At 33.9% G+C, this 19249-nt stretch overlaps 1 protein-coding gene across 1 annotated transcript; it reads left to right on the top strand.

Annotated features, from left to right (window-relative positions):
* The first annotated feature begins 8370 nt into the window (after positions 1–8370).
* LOC105248499 (nuclear receptor subfamily 2 group E member 1) lies at positions 8371–15479 on the top strand. Its single transcript, XM_011253317.3, has 4 exons — positions 8371–8539; positions 13226–13462; positions 13653–13873; positions 14808–15479. Exons 1-4 carry the CDS (start codon positions 8473–8475, stop codon positions 15477–15479), a joined length of 1197 nt encoding a protein of 398 aa, XP_011251619.1. The 5' UTR covers positions 8371–8472.
* Positions 15480–19249: the final 3770 nt, after the last annotated feature.

The raw sequence follows: 19249 nt of genomic DNA, 5'->3' as shown, positions 1-19249 counted from the left end.
ATATTTATTAAAATGCATTTTTTATTTCCAAAAATTTTAAATTTTTTAATTTAAAAAAATAATATATTTAATTTAATAAATTACAGTATATATTTTACGAAAATAGTATTTAAATATAAAAAATATATAAATGAAAATAATGTACTTAATATAATAGGCATATTTAATTAAAATTAAATGCTTTTGCTTAAATGAAACAAACAATTCCTTCCTTTTAAAGCAAAAATTTCAAGAAAACAAATTTCTTTGATTTAAAAAATTTTTCCCTCAGTGTAGTTTCAACATATTTCTGACGCATTTTTCGAGACTGTCAAACGATTTTACAAGTTCAATATTTTTTATGATATTTAAGGCCTTTTTTCGCTTTCTTCATAGATATAGACCATTAACGAAATTTTGGATTGTTTGAAAAGAGTTGTCTAGTCTTATATATATATATATATATATACAATAAAAAATAAAATGTTAATTATGGAACATTTTTCACATGTTCCAGAAAGTCCACCCTTTTAAATTTTAAGGCTGTTTTGTATGTACAATCTCAGCAAAAAGGAGCTGAAAATCAATATTGACGAATATCCACTTTTGGTGTATTTTGAGTATGAGAAATTGTGTGGAATATTACAATTTGATCTTACCTACAGTGCAGAGAGTATTTTTTAATATTTATTGCGTTTTTACTGAAATATTCCGAATTTTGTTAATTGAAATAATTAACTTTTGGCAGAGAATGTGACAGATATGTGGCTACCTTCATTGAATTATATTTAATATCTTTTTAACCAGTTAGTACTTGTATAATATTATTTGACCAAATATTTCCTCTGTATCTAAACTTTTGCAAATTTTAAACAAATTCTGAATATTATTTCCATGTGTTTTTGTCATTTGAATCGACGTGGTTATACCACGTCGATTCAATTATGGTTACGTGGGTATAAGAACACATGTTAATTCGGTGCAAATTAAAATCCTTATAACTTGTGAACGCTTCAGTAAATCGATTTAAAAATTGTACTGAAGATTCTAAACATATGTAAGGACATTCTGTACAATTTTATATATGACATATGATATATGATATATGACGATAGATTTACGTCTTTTCCTCACTTTGATAAGAATATTTTTAAAGGATGAAATTGTTCGACGTAAATAAAAGAAAAATATGCTTATTCTGATTTTTAAATTTGAAAAAAGCGTTATTTTTTGTCGAACTGTATTCAATCGAACAATACTTTAGTCTAAGAATTCTCACGTTTTTTGCCTACTGTCATAAAATTTATAAAATATGTTTACGACATGTTATGACACTTTCTTATCGGAAATGTAGGGAGAAAGCAGTATTGACATTCGAAAGAAAGAATTCTCATTCAACATGCAATCTCTTGCAATTTTAAACTTGTTTATATAGTAAGCTTTCGTTCTTCTTCTTTTTATCAAAAAATACGTTTTCTCTTTATTAAAGAATTTTTATTCACCGGCATTGCGCAAGTGGGTAAATCAGCCAGCAATCAACTACCTGCGGCGAGATAGTTAAGTCTCACGGTATCCGGAAGAGCTTTGTTTGGCGCGGGCGGGAGTATTGAATAGCATGCGTTTTCAAACTAAAGAAGCACTTCGTCAAAAGGCGAATCGTCCGGGCGAGGACGCGAAATGAAAAGGGGGAGGCGAGCGTCGAAACACCGCTGGTGGAAATTCGAGAAGCCGAAGAGAAGCAAAATGGAAGCGAACGACGGGGCACTCGTTAACAGGGCAAGGAGAACCAGCGAAAAAAAGACGCGCAACTTGTGAAAGGGATGACGAGGCTCTGTCAAAAGAAGACGAGACGCTATATCTCGAGAGAAAAGAATGGATGAAGCAGAAAAGTGAGGAGATATTACACACAAAAAAAAGATATAAAAATAGACTAAATATAAGTAATATTTTTTAAACAAAAAATTTTATAATAAAGAGAGAATTTTATATATAAACCTGAGATAATAAGTTTATATATAATATGATTAATATGTAAATTGATAGAATAATCATTAAACTGTAATAACCCTTAAACTCCAACATTATATTTAATTTTCTCCGAAATAATTCAATATATTATTTTATTCCTGGATATAATATTTTAAGTAATTTTATTTTAATTAATTTATATTTTATAACAATAAACGGATGTTATTTTTTGTTGCATATTCACATCGTAAACATTCTTTATTAGAAATATAAAATGTAGCTTTAATTTAAATTTCTTGTTCTAGCTTTAAATGATTATTACATAAATTAGTTAAATAAAAAATAGCATATTTAAAAAAATTTTTAAATATTTTTATTTCTAACAACGGAAAGAGAAAAGCAGAGTATAGGAGTGGGTGAAGAATAATGCTGACAAAAGAACGACTGTCAACGTACTGTCAGCAGTGACAGCGGGTTCGAGTTACGTCACTTGGTCGGAGCCATTGCGCTTTTTCAGAGCGACTATTCAAAGCTACGCTTTACAGTCAATGCGGACAAACGATTACGGGAATCGACGGGGATGTTTCTTACATGCTGCTTTGAGAAGACATATTCCTTTCCAAGATGATCCTGTCAAAATGGCCGGCCATTGCAAGATCGTAGAAATCAGACCAAATCATCTGAATAAGTAACGTTATCCAATCTAATTTTGTTATATAATTTTTGGATCTTGATTAAAAAAAGTACAGGACTTTTTTTTCTCTCTTTTTTTCATTAGATTCGTTTTAACTGAAATCCTTTTACAAAAAAAAATATAACTGCAGGGAGAGCAATCTTTCCATCAAAAGTACGTTACATCATAAAGTCCTTCTTAGCAAGTTAGTTCTACAGGGACGGTTCCCACCGATCGTTTTGCTTTCTCTTTCTTCTGATATAATGACAAGCAGTTCGCGCATAGATGAATGCGTAACCAGAGGCCGGATGTCCCCGCCCAGGATGGATGCGCGTCTTGCAAGGTACTCCTCAAGGAGCTCCTTCGTCTTCTTTCTCAAGGTGCGCCGTCTCTGATTTCTGATCTGCTGGCCGGTGCAACTACTTGTCGCTCTGCTCTGCACCGCCCACTTTGAGAACACAAGGAGAACACGAAAACGCCGGAAAGTTCGTTACGTATCATCGGATACCAGACCAACCGACGTCTGATTTTCATAACACAGAACTTCCGGCCGACTAACGGACGTCGACGTTTTCGCGTTTTCGTTTTTTACATCTGTATCGTATGATGAAATTTATGATTCTCGAGCAGCCGAAAGGGGTTATAAGTCGGGTTAGCATAATAGTGTATTATATTATCATGCTAGAAAAATCTGCGTGAAAATTTATTAATTGACTCGAGAAGCATTTTTAACTTGAACATTTCTTTCTTTCTTTTACATTCTTGAAATGAAATTTCTTGATAACAAAATTAAAGTATGTTTTTTATAGAATATTTAGAAATTATAAAGTTATAATTGATTTTCGATGCTTCTTATATATAGCATTTTGCATATTAAAAACTCTTTTGAATCGCTGATACATCGTGCTTCCCGCGTGCCAGCTTCCCATGTCAAATTACATTTAACTAGAAATTCGAGTGTTCTCATGAGTGCCGGACTCGCGCATATGGCGGATTTTCGTATGTTTCATCGTCAAAGGGCACCCGCTTTACTCCCCCACGATCAGGTAAAACGCGGGGACCATCACCGATGCTCGCGTTTACGCGATATTGACCCGACCATATGCTCGTTAGTTCCCATAACATTGCCATCCCAATGTTGCTGATACATGCGGTGATATCTAAACGGAGGCAGCAACAGGTAGCTGCGTCGTTGTTCTAATCACGTCTCCGATAAATGAACGATTTGTTCGATTATGTAAATTTTAATTACCTAATTTCAAGTCATTCGCGTTACATCACTTTTATTCAGTCAAAAATCGATAAAGAAATATTTATCAAATTATATGTAAAATTATAATCTATGTAAGATTAAAAAATTTAATAAATTAAATATAATTGTGTGATACACAAAACATATTTATATGTTTTTAGAATTAATTACATAATATGCTAATGAATAATTGAAGCAGTAAAAGAGCACAGAAATCTATTATTTTAAAACAATATTATACTAAAAAAAAAACAAGATACGCTTTTAAGTTTATTTTCCAAAATATTTGAATAAACATAATTTTAAAAATAATTAGAATATATTATTTTCTTAAAGTTATATTAAAATCAAATTACAATCATTTTACTTGAAATCAAATATATCCATAAGTACTTTATTACTAAAATGGTATACTTGCTTTTACGATTTTTTCTTTTTCCTGGCAATTTTTTGATTATTAAATAAAAAAATTATTAATGAGAAATGTAGAAATATAAAGTTCTTTTCACTTTTTATTTTCATATTTTTTATATAAGAAATTGCTTCAAAAAATATTCCAAATGCAAATGGAACGAAACTTTATTCTCTAAAGCGAGGAAGCTAGGTGAATTTGGTAAAAGCATGCCGAAGGGACGATAAAGTCAGTTTAAAATTTGGGCTTATCCTTCATTAACGTGGTTTCCGCAGTCCTAGCTTGTCAGCACTTCCTGCGTCAGCATTTATTCTTATTTGTGAGCCTGATACAAAATTCACAGTGCCTATAGTGCACAGTAAGTCGACCATTTACGGATTACGGCGACTCCGCTTCCCCGAAACGACTCTAAAAAAGAAGGCGCTTCACTTATAGAAAAGAAATGTCAATCATACATGTCTTAATGTTGAGAGATTCTTTTTTGCGATTAAGAGGAATCTACATTTCTTTTGATTTACGATAGACTTCCGTCAAAGACGAAGAATAGTAAACTTTCGTTTATAAAACTTCCATTCCTAGATTTTTTATAACGAATCTATCATTTCACGTAAAAAGTGAATCATCTAACTTGGACGTGATGGACAAAGCTCTAATATTTTTCTCGTTTGGGAAGTAAATCAAATCAATTTTAATTACATTTCTATCAATTATTTTCAAGATTTTTTTATCATAATGTATGCTCTGCAAGAAGACAAACTTTTTTAATAAATGAAATCAAATTATTATAATTGTATAAGAATAAAATAAAATTTAATAACAATATTTGAAAGTAATGTTGCCAGCGATATGGATAGATGAAATAAAGCTGATCCATGGTTTCTTTCTTCTCGCTGAGCCATGTTGAAAATTGAGATCTTTCTGAGATGCGTTTCGAGATGTTTTTAGAAACGCTAAAAGTAGCACACAGACGAGCTATAGAGAAGAAAGATGGAGTGAGATGTTTGAAAAAATAACAATATGTTGTCAATAATTTTCATAGCGTACATAGTAGTGGACTGATCTTTCAAAACCTCGTTAAATATAATACTAGTAAAGATATAAACATTGAATGGACATCAGACAGGATTATTTTTCGACACAGCGCAGGTCACACAGTGATGCTGAGAGATAGCGGCGAGACATCACAGGTTTTTCCTTAGGTTTTACCTTAGGATTTATCTTAGTTTTTGCTTTTTATGTTGGCGGATTTGGATTTTAAATATGAGCATTTCTTTTATGTAGATTTACTCCGTCGTGGCTACCTAAATTTTTTCTCTTTTGTGTGGAGTTTCTTATTCTTATTTACTTGACAAAGATCATTGATACTACTGACATGATTAGACTGAAATTGTATTAAATTGGCTTTGTACTACTTATTAAACAACTACTTATTAGTAACTACTTCTTACTAACTGATCCTATTATCAGTTTCTAAGCGCTAGATCTGAGAAATTTTTCATTCTCGTGCTAGTTTTTTTATCTTATCCTCTTCGCACTGCTTTGAACTTGCGATGTATTTTTGTATATCTATGGGTGAGAAATTCGAGAAAAATATTTTTTTTCCTATTCTTACGTCTTTTACATGTAATAGATATCTTTTGCAAAACAGAGAAAAAGTTTCTTTAAAGAGTTAAAATAAAGAATAAGTTGATATTAGATGCATGAATATGGAATGATGTACATACATTCTCCTGCTGTAAAGTCACACCTTAAATCTACCTTAACTTCCGAACCTGCGTGTTACCATATCGCGAATAAAATCGTCGTCGAATCAGTGACAATCCACGAATAAAATGTCACCCTAAAACAACATTGTTCCCCTCGAACTGTTATTGCACTGCGTTTTCATGCAGCGCAGAATCCATGATTCTATGGCCGTCGTGGCGGACAATTGTATTTTGATTTCGGTCCCATTACCAGCTGTTTAGGCGCGTTTGCCTTCTTGACAAAGCGACTCGAATCTCTTACTCAGGTCCGCGAAACTTTTCCCCCCTTCGTGAATACCGCGCAGGACGGAGAAGCGCGCCGCAGCCATTGTCAGGCTCCGTATTCCCCGGACAGTTACGTAGATAATCTCCTATCCCAACATATTGCACCAAAGCCAAAACGGTGCACGGTCCGACGAGCATTTGGTCTCGTCGGGCCTGCTGCCTCTCAATGGCGGCCAATTCGAGGGTGCAAAACATCTCGAGCCGAGGATACGTCTCTATTCGCATAGAAGTTTTTTTCCGCCACGTGTTCGTGAAACTCTTGAAATGCCAATGTTTGCCGAGGAAAGATCATGGAAAAACGCTGTAAACTCTATATTTGTATTCACGAGAAAATCGTGGATGAGTTCCGCTAATTCTTGGTGATCTGTGATTCACAACTATTTTATGTTAATTGATATTCTGTAAAAATATTGTAATAGAAAAAAAAACAGACTTAAAAATGAAACAACTTTATTCGAAATAAAAATATCGAGAGATATTTGAATTAATTTTTTCGTAATTTCTAATTTTTTCAAAAATAATTTTATCAAAAATTTAAATCTTCCATTCTTCAATTATTAAAGACTCGATGCACACGTAAAGGATTAATAATGTGCGCTTATTAATTGAAATTATTGAAGAGGACCTCGAGTGTCTCCTGCGACGCGTCACAAAAATACACCTGGTGCAATCTATGGAGATAGCATCGATTCGAATAGGACTCTTTCGAACGAGGGGGAGCGCGATACGTCATCGAGAGATCCAATCTCCGCGATATTACATCGGTTATGACGGATTCCTGGCGTAATTCATCGAGTGCAGGAACAACTCGCACCCCAACCCGGTTTCGCGTTTACATATACATACCCGACAGACGAAGGGGATCCCGAAGGGATCAGGCATGAGATAATTCAAGATGGAGTCATGGAGTCAGCCACGGTGCATCTGCCCACGTCGCTATTATTCCAACGATATATATGCACTCTGTTTAACCTCCGCCGCGTATCTCTTGCTGCCGTTTAATGGCGAAATTTTAACAAAAGTCTACCTTTTACCTGAGCCTACTTTAGGCACACGCATCAACGAATCTTCAACGGTCACGGGAGTGAGGGATTTAATTCTGGTCTTAAATAGCGCGTCTTTTTGCAATGTCGCAGGATTACAGATTATTAACACGTCACGATGTAGATAAGAATTGTTATAAGAATTTTTAATGTAAAATTGTTTGATTGTTATACAAACAACTTAATTTAAATATCTATAGAAATATGAGAGAGAGAGAACAATTTCCTCTTCTAATTATATTCATATTTTGCTTAAAAAATATACATTTTGTGTCTTTTAAAAAAGAAAATTAATATTTTATAATTAAATCCATACAGTTTCAATTTTGTTGTATAGCTTTTTTGCTAAATTACATTTTTCAGATAAAATAATTTTTATTAAAATAATCAGAAATAATTTTATAATGTAGTTCAATATTTTTTTCTGATTTAATAGCAATCCTGACTCGAATTTGTTTAGGAAATATTCTGCCTGCGTGTGCAAGTATAAATGAATTTCAAAAAGACATTTCTCAAAGGAAAAAATATTTGAAAAATCGCGATAGATAAGAGCGCGCACGCAGATATTTGTGATATAAAGAAATAACGTTAAAGAAATGAACGCGAGAAAATTAAGATTCTGTACAAAGAAGATGTAGATAACCAAAAGATCATGTGTGTAATGCCACAAGGGTGCGAAGAGAAGATATCTTCTTTCTTACCTTCATTTCAGGAATGACTCTCGCAAAATAGCGCAGTAGCGGGGATGATGCAACCCTCTATCGCCTCGATAGCAGTAGCGTTCAACCCCCGGACACGTCGGGAGCGAACCGCTTCCTTTCGTCAGATCCGCCCTTTGCTGAGGGTAGGGAAACCTTCAGCCAATGAGATGCGTTTTACCGTAGCAGGGTCTAAGGTCGGCGCTTGGCATCAAAAAGTCTCGCTGACTTTCAGTCATTTCACCCCGGAGTTAGTTCTCAGTGTGCCGTCACGGCCAGAAAGAGTGATGCCATAAATGCGGAAGGGTAGTCTTTCGGAAAAAGTGAACGTCCGACTTTGAAAAAAACTCTCTTTGTGTGTGACGCTGTTCATCATAGTTATTTAATCCTTATTGAGTGACCCTGTAGTGACAAAGAATGCAGAATCAGGAGTCACAATTGCCGCACATGCCAGTGCCACCGCCAAAGATGCCGGCTTCTTCAAGTAAATAAAATTCTTGATTTTTTTTATATTGATTTAGTTAACCCTTTTCATTTTTTCTATTATACGTACAGACTACAGACTATTATAGTTACACGTGCAAGAATAAAAAAGTTAAAAAATTACATATTGTTCTTTTATGAAAGGTGCTTCAATGCTTCTTAATGCCATATGTAAATTAATCGAAATTTATTGTACAATATTCGATAATTTTCGTTTCATAAAAATATCACTACAATTCGTGTGATAAAGAATTTTTTAAGTGTCTTTTGCATTTTTAAAAATACGCATAGAAAACATTTATTTGCAGCAAGTGTACTGAGAGGAATAAAGAGATTCGTTTTGCAATCCGTTGTACAACTATCTTTTTTTTCTTTCGGTAATTATTACAAGAGTAAAAAATTCCGGTTTAAAATTCTGAAATCCTTCTTCAAAAGATCCAATATGCGTGTCTATCAGTAAAAAATTAATTAAATTTTTACCTGAAACGTCTTATTCTTCGAGGTATAATTTATTGTCATCGACGGAAAAACAAGTGTTAGTCACGGTTTGTGACTACACAATAGTGCACAGTTTAAAATAAAAATGATACAACCCCTATTTTTAGTAACAAGCAGTAAAATTTTATAATGCCTATGCAATATCTTATATAAATATTATGTAAAGATCGATCACGGTATGTCGATTATAATGTTTTCGATGATATCTTACACGGTATGCTAATTTCATTTCGTGTGAAACAACAAACATGTGGTACCTTTAAATATAGCAGACGATCGTGTACATTTAAAACAATTCATTCCCGTGCGCAAGTCATCCATGAGAAAGTAACGACAGATGGTTTAAACTGATGCGGCGGAAACGAATCACCGTGATGGTCGGCTAACAGGTTGTCGCGGGTGGTTGAATACAGCGTCATTTGGTTTCCAATCAGTGTAACACGTCGGACTAATTAGGAAACTAGCGCATAGTTATATAGTTATTCAAGAGTTAAAATTATAATATATTTTCCGTTTTTATTTTATATATTTTTATACAAAATATATACACGTGATTTATATTCACTTTATATTCTATTCAATTTAATAAACCCATCGTGCTAAAATAATTGTAAATAATATTTAATATAAGATAGTCGAATCTTTTAATTATTATCTAATTAAAGAATGTTTCAAAATATCGCAAATAATCTCATCGCTTAAAATTATTGCTTTAAATTAATGAAAAAATAAGAATACGAGGCTTAAATAATGATTAATCATAACAAGGAGAAGAAGATGTTTTAAGCAACTAATTTGTAAGAACAATACATTTTTTTAATTAACGTCTATCAAAAAATCCATCAAATTATATTTGATTTTAAATTATATTTGTGGTTTTTGTTATCCACAACCTTTATTTTATTTGTACTGAGCAGCGATTTATATTTGTATTTTTGTTCTTTTAATTTAACTTAACGTTCTTTTGTCACAATTGAAAAAAATCCACAGAGGATTGAAATGTTTAATTAATTATATGTTTTTTAATACATTTTAACAAAAATTTTATTAATTATTACTGTATTATTTAGTTTTTAGGCTCTAATGACTCTTGAAATCTCCTTTTTATGATTAGTTATTATTGTTTTAAGTTATAAAATTATAAATATATCTTCGCAAACGCGTAGAGAAGAGAGTACGAACAAGGGTGAAACAAGCAGATGACGTAGATAATTACCTTATTCTAGATCAATTATACACATAGATATATATGTATCGACAGCCAGCGGTTAGTTTTTAACACATGTCACTACATTCCCATACTCGTATACCTGCGTACCACCTGATGGGGCGTGAAATGATAGAGTGACGAGAAATAAGTCGCGTAACCCTCTAGCATTATAACAAAGGTCACTATATCTCTCGCTCAAATTAGAAAACGTGCGATTCTTCTAATACATCTGAATATTTTAATTACTTTTACATCTCGAGAAAATTTATTAATATACAAATTTATTAATAACGAATATAATATATGATAATTAAAATATGATATGATATATTTGTCACGCGCGGGCGCGATTACAATATTAACCATGACTTTCGATTTCATTCCCGGCAATGCACGTAGACATATTACTAAAGGTAAAGTTTGTAGAAGAGAAAGTTTGACGACAGGATGGCTATTTTCTGTCGACGAAAAATTCGTGGCGTCGAAACGGCGAGGTCATTGTGCGGCGAGCATAAGGCGAGTACGTTTCGTACTAAAAAGACTCGGACTATCACTCCCCTCACAATTATATCGAGAAGTTCGTAATTTTGCATGCGAGACCACGATCCGAGAACAATACGTTTTACGCCGCTTTTCGTCGTCGGTCCTAGACGCGCCGGTTCGCTCTCACTTTCTCTTTGTTCACCCTTTGCATGCGAATGCGCGCAGACCGTGAGGATGCGCGCGCGACAAACTTTTCCCTTAATTTCGTGGTCACGAACACGGGGTATTATCGGGAGAGAAAGAGAGAACGTCGGCCGAAATAAAGCCACCCGGTGAATCACATCCGGCCATATTCGCGCAACCCCCCAGCCCTCCTATTCCTCCCTGCTTTTACGAATTTTACCATTATGTCGGATATTTCACGTGCGGGATATATTTTGGTCGAAGTTTATAATTCTGACGCGGTGCACATTCGGTCAGTTTTCGTCGGTGGTAGCGGCTCAAATGAAATAATTGATACGGGGGAGGAGCACACATGCGCCCGCGCTTTACAGCAATACTCATTTCTTGCGAAGCGTACGGCGCAACGGCGAACGCACGATTTTACATTCCCCTCTTTTTTCGAGCCACACCTTCGGTCCGGCTAATGACAGTATTTTTCGCATGTATGCTCGATCGAAAACGCGAGCTTGCGCGCATTCATGCGCTTCGTCAAATATTTATGATTTTTATAGCAATACTCTGCAAAGGGACCTTCTTTCCTCCTTCCTAAACTTTCTCACCCTCTTTTCCGTCCCGGTAAAGAAAATACATTGAAAAAGAGTCCGTTTACGATATCACTATAAAATCCTGTGAATATTTGACAGGAGGAAGATGATCGCCGCTCGAGAAAACACGGAGCTCGATTTCTCGGCGATAAAAAATTCAATCGCGAATGACTCGCCGACCGAATGCAAATTTCATACAGCCACGTGACGGCGAGTGCAAAAACGCATTGCGTGATTCCGATGCGTGTGCGCGCCGCAGTAAACGTTTACGCGCGCGTCCACGCGCGAGTTTCGAGTTTCCCTCTCTAGCGAAGGGAAAAAGAAAAGTGGACATTCCTCGTATTGCGGCAAAGGGCGCACAGCCCTGTCATTCGGTCGCAACCCGTCTGCTTTCTGTGCTTGAACATGTGCACCGCGCTTTGCGCATTACCGTATCTCCTCATTAATGATTTACCTTCAAAAAACACCGAGGCTTTTTTTCTCGGGATCAAGAAAAGGGTGAAGGCCTTTTTAACCATAGATGTTGTCAAGAAAAGAGATGGCTTGTAGCAGGAAACTTTGCGATTTATCGCCATTATTGATAATCAAAGTACGTAGGAAACGGCAAAACGGTGTTGGGGGAAAGGGCTTTATAACCGAGTGTGTTGTTCTCAGAGTTTTGATGGCCGGGTGTAGAGGGACTAATGGAGATCGCATCTTCGTAGCTTAATATCGTCGCCAGCGGCTGGACGCGACAATCAACAGGTTGTTGCACAGTATTTATCGCGTGCGCGTTCGCAATTCGAGCGAATTCTGACCGAATTGTTCTCGCACCATTCGCCATCGCTGTAATAAGTTCCATAGTGCGACAGAGATAAAGAAACCGACACGACGCGGGATTGATCGAGGGAGAGATCGAGGCCTGATACCGAGCGAAGTGTCGTATTTCTGGCTGCTCACTTAGGGTCGCTCAATGCGGCAGCCACATCCGGTCCATTCAGGTCCATTCACAATCTCGTTGGGCTCAATAGCGTAGGCGGAGCCCGTGACAAGGAGTTGGTGCCCCATTGCAAGCGCACGCATCCCCGTCCTCTCCCTCATTCTCCTCGTGCCGAAGAGCCAAGTATGAATGTGCGTGTGCGTACGTGTGTGCGTACGTGTGTGCGTGCATATGTGCGTTATACTACTGTTATAACGGGGACTAACTTGGCGACAAATCGATCCATTCACGTCCGAAGCATCATTCAGCGAGCTCGTGTTGTCGCTCGTAAACGGGTTCAACCAAAATACCGGCATTCTCACAGGCCGAGATTAACGCGCCCTTTCCATCGATTGTCATCGACAATGCTATGCTTACTTTCTTCTCGCGACAGCAACGACTCTTTTGCGAAACGCGAAAAAGTTGACGCCAAGCGTGTGACGAAGAGATTAACGAAGGAAAAATGAAGTGTCTTTTCAACGTGTCGCATCGACAATGCATTTTTCGGCTAAATTGATGAAGTAGCTGTTTCGCGAAAAAATCTTTAATCAGAGAATCAATCAGAGAAATCATTATTATTTCAAAAACGAATTACTTTTCAAAATGCACAAAAATTTGAATAAAATAAAGTCTTGTATTTACATTCATTTTTCACTATTTCTCTTCACAAATTTATAGAAATATTTAAAGATCGATTACTTCTAGACTAAAATGAAAGATTTTCCCAGGTAAAAAGATTTTATACGTAAAAAATATTTTCTATTGTTCCAGGTCGCATTCTTTACGATATACCTTGCAAAGTTTGTCGAGATCATTCTTCGGGAAAACATTATGGTATATTCGCATGCGATGGATGTGCTGGCTTCTTTAAACGATCGATTAGAAGGAATCGGCAATATGTGTGCAAGGCAAAGTCCGAAGGTGGTTGTATGGTAGACAAGACACATCGGAATCAATGTCGAGCCTGCAGACTAGCAAAGTGCATTCAAGCCGGCATGAACAAAGACGGTAATTGAGGCGTCGACATTCTCATGACAGTAATTCATTTCTGCGATCCATCGTTCTTTGAGAGCTTTTTTAGCAAATCCTTTTCATAAAATATATTTCAATATAGAATTAATAAATCAGATTTCTGTTCACTAATTATTAATTACACAGATCTTAATAAAAGAGAAATCATATACTGTTTCTTTTATAGCCGTACAACACGAACGAGGTCCGCGAAATTCAACAATTCGTAGACAAATGGCGTTATACTTCAAAGAACCTGAAATGATAGCTAGCATAGTGGCGCCGTCAGCAGCTTTAGACCTCGCTTTACCCAAAGCGCCGACCGAATCACGCGTTTCTATGCCTGGACCATCGCCCCATCCTTCCCTCACGCATCCTGTATATTGCAACGCGTTGGCAATGTCAAAGGTATGTTTCTATTTATATAAGTTCACCAATCGATTCCTTCAAAATATTTCTATAAAATTCTGATATCTCCATATGATCTAAATATGTAGACATATTTTTATAGAATAGACATTTGTTTCTGCATATAAGCATTTACGAATACGATTCTATAGAATCGAGGAAAGTTCCCGACATGAATAAATCGATTTTTTTATGTCACACTGAGAAAAAAATCTGGTTGCATTAATTAGAATTCTGGTAGGTTTAACCAGTATGTCTGTTGGAAAATGGACGAACCAGAATTCTTGCAGGAATTACCAGATGAATCTGATTAATATCTTCCTGTTAAATTTACCAAATTTTCTGATTAATAATACTAAACTCGCCACCAAGTCGTCTTAAATTTTTTCCATCTAATCTCAAAAGTCTGTTTAATATTCCGAATTCCAACAAAATTATTGGATAAATTTAATCCAGATTATTGAATAAATTATTTTAAATTCAGTTTGTTAGAAATTAAACTGATAAACAGTGATGTAAGAAGAGGATGCAGCTCACACACACAATCAAAGAGCTAGCGTCCTCTTTCTAACACTACTGCTCGTAAGAGAAAAAAAATATACTTTGGATTTAATGTTAATACTAGTTCTTTATATACATTTCATGGCAAATATTGAATACGAGTTAAGTTAAGAGTGGTTCTCCGCTTAGCGGCAAGCAAAGAAATTAACGTAACAAGAAATTTTATAGATTCAACCAGAAAATACGAACCAAATCCTTATAGTAAAATCTAAACGTTCTAGTTATAAAAAATCGAGTCTTATCATGATAACTAGAAATTCTTGTTTGATTTAACCAAAATGCCTTCAATCAGATACGTCTTGTTGGTACAATCAAACGATTTTTCTCAGTGCACAAGCGAAAAAACGTTGGATCGTTTTCGTTCTTTTTTTAGATGCCACCTAATATAGCAAACTTACATGCAATGCCGATTATCCCTCCGATCGCCGCCGAATCTATGTGCGAGCAGGCAGCGAGATTACTGTTTCTGAACGTTCATTGGGCACGAGATCTGGCGGCGGGCACGAATCTCGTCTTGGAGGATCAATTGACGCTGCTCGAATGCTCCTGGCGCGAACTCTTTCTGCTGGCCGCGGCGCAAATGTTACCGACTCTGGACCCTACGCCTCTGCTACCACCTCAAGGTATCGGGCTGGCGATCGAGGTTACTCGTTTCCGCGAGACTCTGGCTGGTTTTAACGCGATGCATCTAGACCAGCACGAGTTTGCCTGCATCAGAGCGATAGTGCTTTTTAAGGCCGGTTTGGACAGCGAATCAGTGTCCAGCAACCGCAGCACCAGCAGCTCCAATTCACCCGGTCCTGGAAGTCGGCTTAGAGATCCAGCCTCCGTTGCCCGATTAAGAGACAGTGCTCAACTGGCACTAGGACAGCGACTTAATAGCGCTTCCTTGGGAGCAGGAACCCTCAGGTTCGGCAAATTACTATTGTTGCTGCCCAGTTTGCGGTCCGTATCCACACACGCTATCGAGGAACTTTTCTTTAGGCGAACCATTGGTATAATCCCAATCGAAAGGATCATCTGTGACATGTACAAGGCACCGTAACGTAGTGAAATATTAAATGTGGAAGCTGAAGAGAAAGCGTTCATTTGTTATGTTTTTTTTTGTCATTCATAAGAGTAGAATTTTATATAGAATATAAAGAATACACACACACACACACACGCATATATATATATATATATATATATATATATATACATATATAAAAGAAATTTAAAAAGTATTTTCAAAGTAAATTAAATTAATGTTAAGAGTAGAATTCAAAGATATTTTCATTATCCAAATTTAACATCATATTAATAGTAAATATAACACATTGGTTAATGAAAATATCTTTGAATTCTACTCTTAACATTAATTTAATTTTATTTATTGAAAATACTTTTTAAATTTCTTTTATTTTTGTATAAGGACAATTCAAATCATTTTTCATTAATACAGTATCAAATACTGTATTAATAATAACAACTTTAATTTAAATCTCATATGAAAAAATAATTAACGTGATGTATTATATTATTAAAACTTATACAAATTATATGAATAAATAACGTCTGTTGTATGACGAAAATGTACAAATCAATATACAGGATGTCCCAGTTATCTTCCGTCATCTTTCAAAGACAGATTCCTGGGATTTTTTCTCAGCGAAAATGTCAATGAAGGCCATCATTTTTTGCATGTTCCCGATTTTTGTCATCATATATCTTTGCAATTAAGTCTTAAATTAAAACTCAACTAAAATAAACTCTATTTAAAATTAATCGAAGAATGTGATTTTGTTAATATTTTATTTCTACAAAGCTTAGTTTACGAAAAACCCCTTATTTCCAATCACTTATAATTCGAAAATTATTAGTACCTCGACATTTTCGTTGAGGAAAAATCATCTTCAGATGATCCCAGGAATCTGTCTTTGAAAGATGACGGAAGATAAATGGGGTATCCTATATACTATTATTACTAAATAATTATTTAATATAATAAAAATGTAATATAATATAATTTGATAGATGTAAATATTTGTATATATATATATATATATATATATATATATATATATTTTTTTTTTTTTTTAATAATGTAAAATATGTCATTCATCTTTAAATACTTTAAGTATATTATTTGATATTTTAATTTTAAAATTTCATTTGCAAATGATCTCAGAATTTTGTCATTAACAGATCTACGAAATTCTTATCCTTAATTTATATCTTACATACAAATTTATTTAAAAAAATTGAGATTACACATCATAATCTTTCAGAAAAAAAATAGATTTAAAAAAAATTCTTTAATTACAATAAATTAAATTTTTTAATTACAAAAATGTTGCAAAATGCAACATAAAAGCAAATTGAATAAAAGCAAACTGTGATGAAAACATATCACGTCAACTTATAATCAAATTCAATAATAAATGTAATTTTAATTATATATTATTATAATTTGTATATTATATATATGAAATATATATACAAATATATGCAAATATAAAAGTATAATAATTATATTATAATACGTTTTCTACACAAAATATGACAGATGCAATCATTCTGCAACAATTTTATTAAAAAACTTGCCCTTAATTTTTATGATAGAAATGTAAATTTGATTTGGATATATTAATGCGCATTGATGTACATTAAAATTTACAAAAATTGATGTAGGAATGTATATAAGCAATTACCAAACATGAGACATAATTTATTATTTATTTGACGAAATATATATCCATTTATTACAAGACACTTGTTTTGTATTTTTATATATAGAAAAAAATTTGTACACGATAAATTTTAATCTATATCACATCAATGCGTACTAATGCCTTTAATCAAATTCTTTATTATAAATAAGATAGAGAAAGGAATGTAAAACTATGATTATACGAATATGATAAATATGAGACGTATGAAAAATTAATGTAAAAATAAAAAAATTGTGATAGAAACTTAAATTTTATCGACATAATATACGGAAGCAATACATAAAATATTTATATATTTACCGAGATTTTAAAGTTATGCGAGAAAAAGAAAATCATAAAAAGATCTTGTATTAGTTATATGAATTTTTTTTGCTGAAACATTTAATGCATGTGTATGCATATATATACAATATATATATGTATACAAAAATATAAAAGCAACGTAACTTATGCAGGTATTTAAAATTGAGATACGAGAGTATATTATAATATTCCGTTAAGAAAATATATCCATAACATAAGCACTTGTAAATACAAAATTTTAAAACATATAAATATATAAAATGTTATACAGCTTTATCATCTCTTTTTCTTTGACATTATTTTTATCACAAAATATATCTATGTAATCATTAGTTTAAGCTCAAAGGTATGCAGGTACACAGAGAAAAATATTATTCTACTGCCAAGAAAAGCGATTACTCAGTTTATTTTTCTTTTTCTAAGTAATAATTTTCTTTAACAGAAAATATATTCTTGATAATAGTCTTAAAATATACTTATCACAAGTGTTAGAAAATCTCATTATCAAGTACTCAAAAGAAGAATTTATTTTCTCTTCAAGAATATTGTAAAGTTGTATCAAACCAAATTTTTGTTTTAATTTAATATTCTTGATTAAAATACTGCACTTACTAAAATTTAGAATATATTCAATTAAATTCAATACTTGTGGTAAACTTATGATATACTTAAAATAAATAATATTTTAATATTAAATACATTTTTCTCTGTGTACGGAAAGATAACAATGCAAGATAATTATCTGTATGTAAAAGTTCAACAGTAGCTAAAAAAGGTGAAAACGGCTATACTTTTCGATCATTGTGCGAAGAGAGCCTACAGAAGAAACATCCGGAATTTACCTGGCCGTCAGGATCAATACAATGCATAGCATTTTGCGGGTATTTCACGGTGATTGAGTCGGTAATCGTGGCACAAAGCAAGCCCAACTCCGGCGCTTGTTAGTGCATTCTAAGACTTATTTCTTTCTCTGGTAGATCAACACGTAATCACCAGTCAGCCAAATAGAGTCGCCGCCATAGATGGGATCTGTGAAGTCCACGTCGACCTCTTTGTCAACAGCCGTCATGCTTCCGTCAGAGGTACAAGCGCTGTTATTTCTAGATCCTAGAAGATGATCCTACATTTGATTTCTCCCGAGATTCGGCTTTGTTGCATTGTCTCGTATCGCCAAACAAACCGCGATCCCTTCATATTTTAATTCGATTCGCTCTTTGTGAACTAAAATGTTAAGAAAATATTTAAAAAGATATCTGCATTAAGTTTGAACATTATTTCAACTTTATGTCTTATATTTTTTTATCTTTTAATTATTTTTTAAGTAAATTACATAAAGAAATTATTCGGAAATATGACAAAGTCAGAATACAATTTGTTTGCTCGTACTTAAGAAGTGCGAAGGAATATTCTCACGAAGTTGCGAGATGCGGGAATGTATTGATGCTTGCTTTAACCGTGCTTGAATGACTCTCGTTACTCACATGAGCGAGCTCTCGAATGTTGCCACTTACCAACGCTAATATTTTCTCGTCCCTAAATGTTTATGTCGACACACATTTCATTCTCTTATTTGCTCAATAATGTATACAAAGATTTTTCAATCATTTGAAAATATTAACAGTTTGTAAAAGCATAAAATCTACTCTTGTAAATATAATTTAATATAATTTATTACAATATATAATTCTATTTAATGTATGTAATTTTATTAGAATTGTTCAGTTTTTCTTGTTCAGTAGTTGCCATTTCTAATATAATTTATTTTCTATTTAATGTCGCTCTATAGAATGATAACAGA

Source organism: Camponotus floridanus, unplaced genomic scaffold (assembly GCF_003227725.1).
Source record: "Camponotus floridanus strain SB8 unplaced genomic scaffold, Cflo_v7.5 scaffold98, whole genome shotgun sequence".
NCBI classification, from domain to species: Eukaryota; Metazoa; Arthropoda; class Insecta; order Hymenoptera; family Formicidae; genus Camponotus; species Camponotus floridanus.
This window is presented reverse-complemented; position numbering and strand designations above follow the sequence as displayed.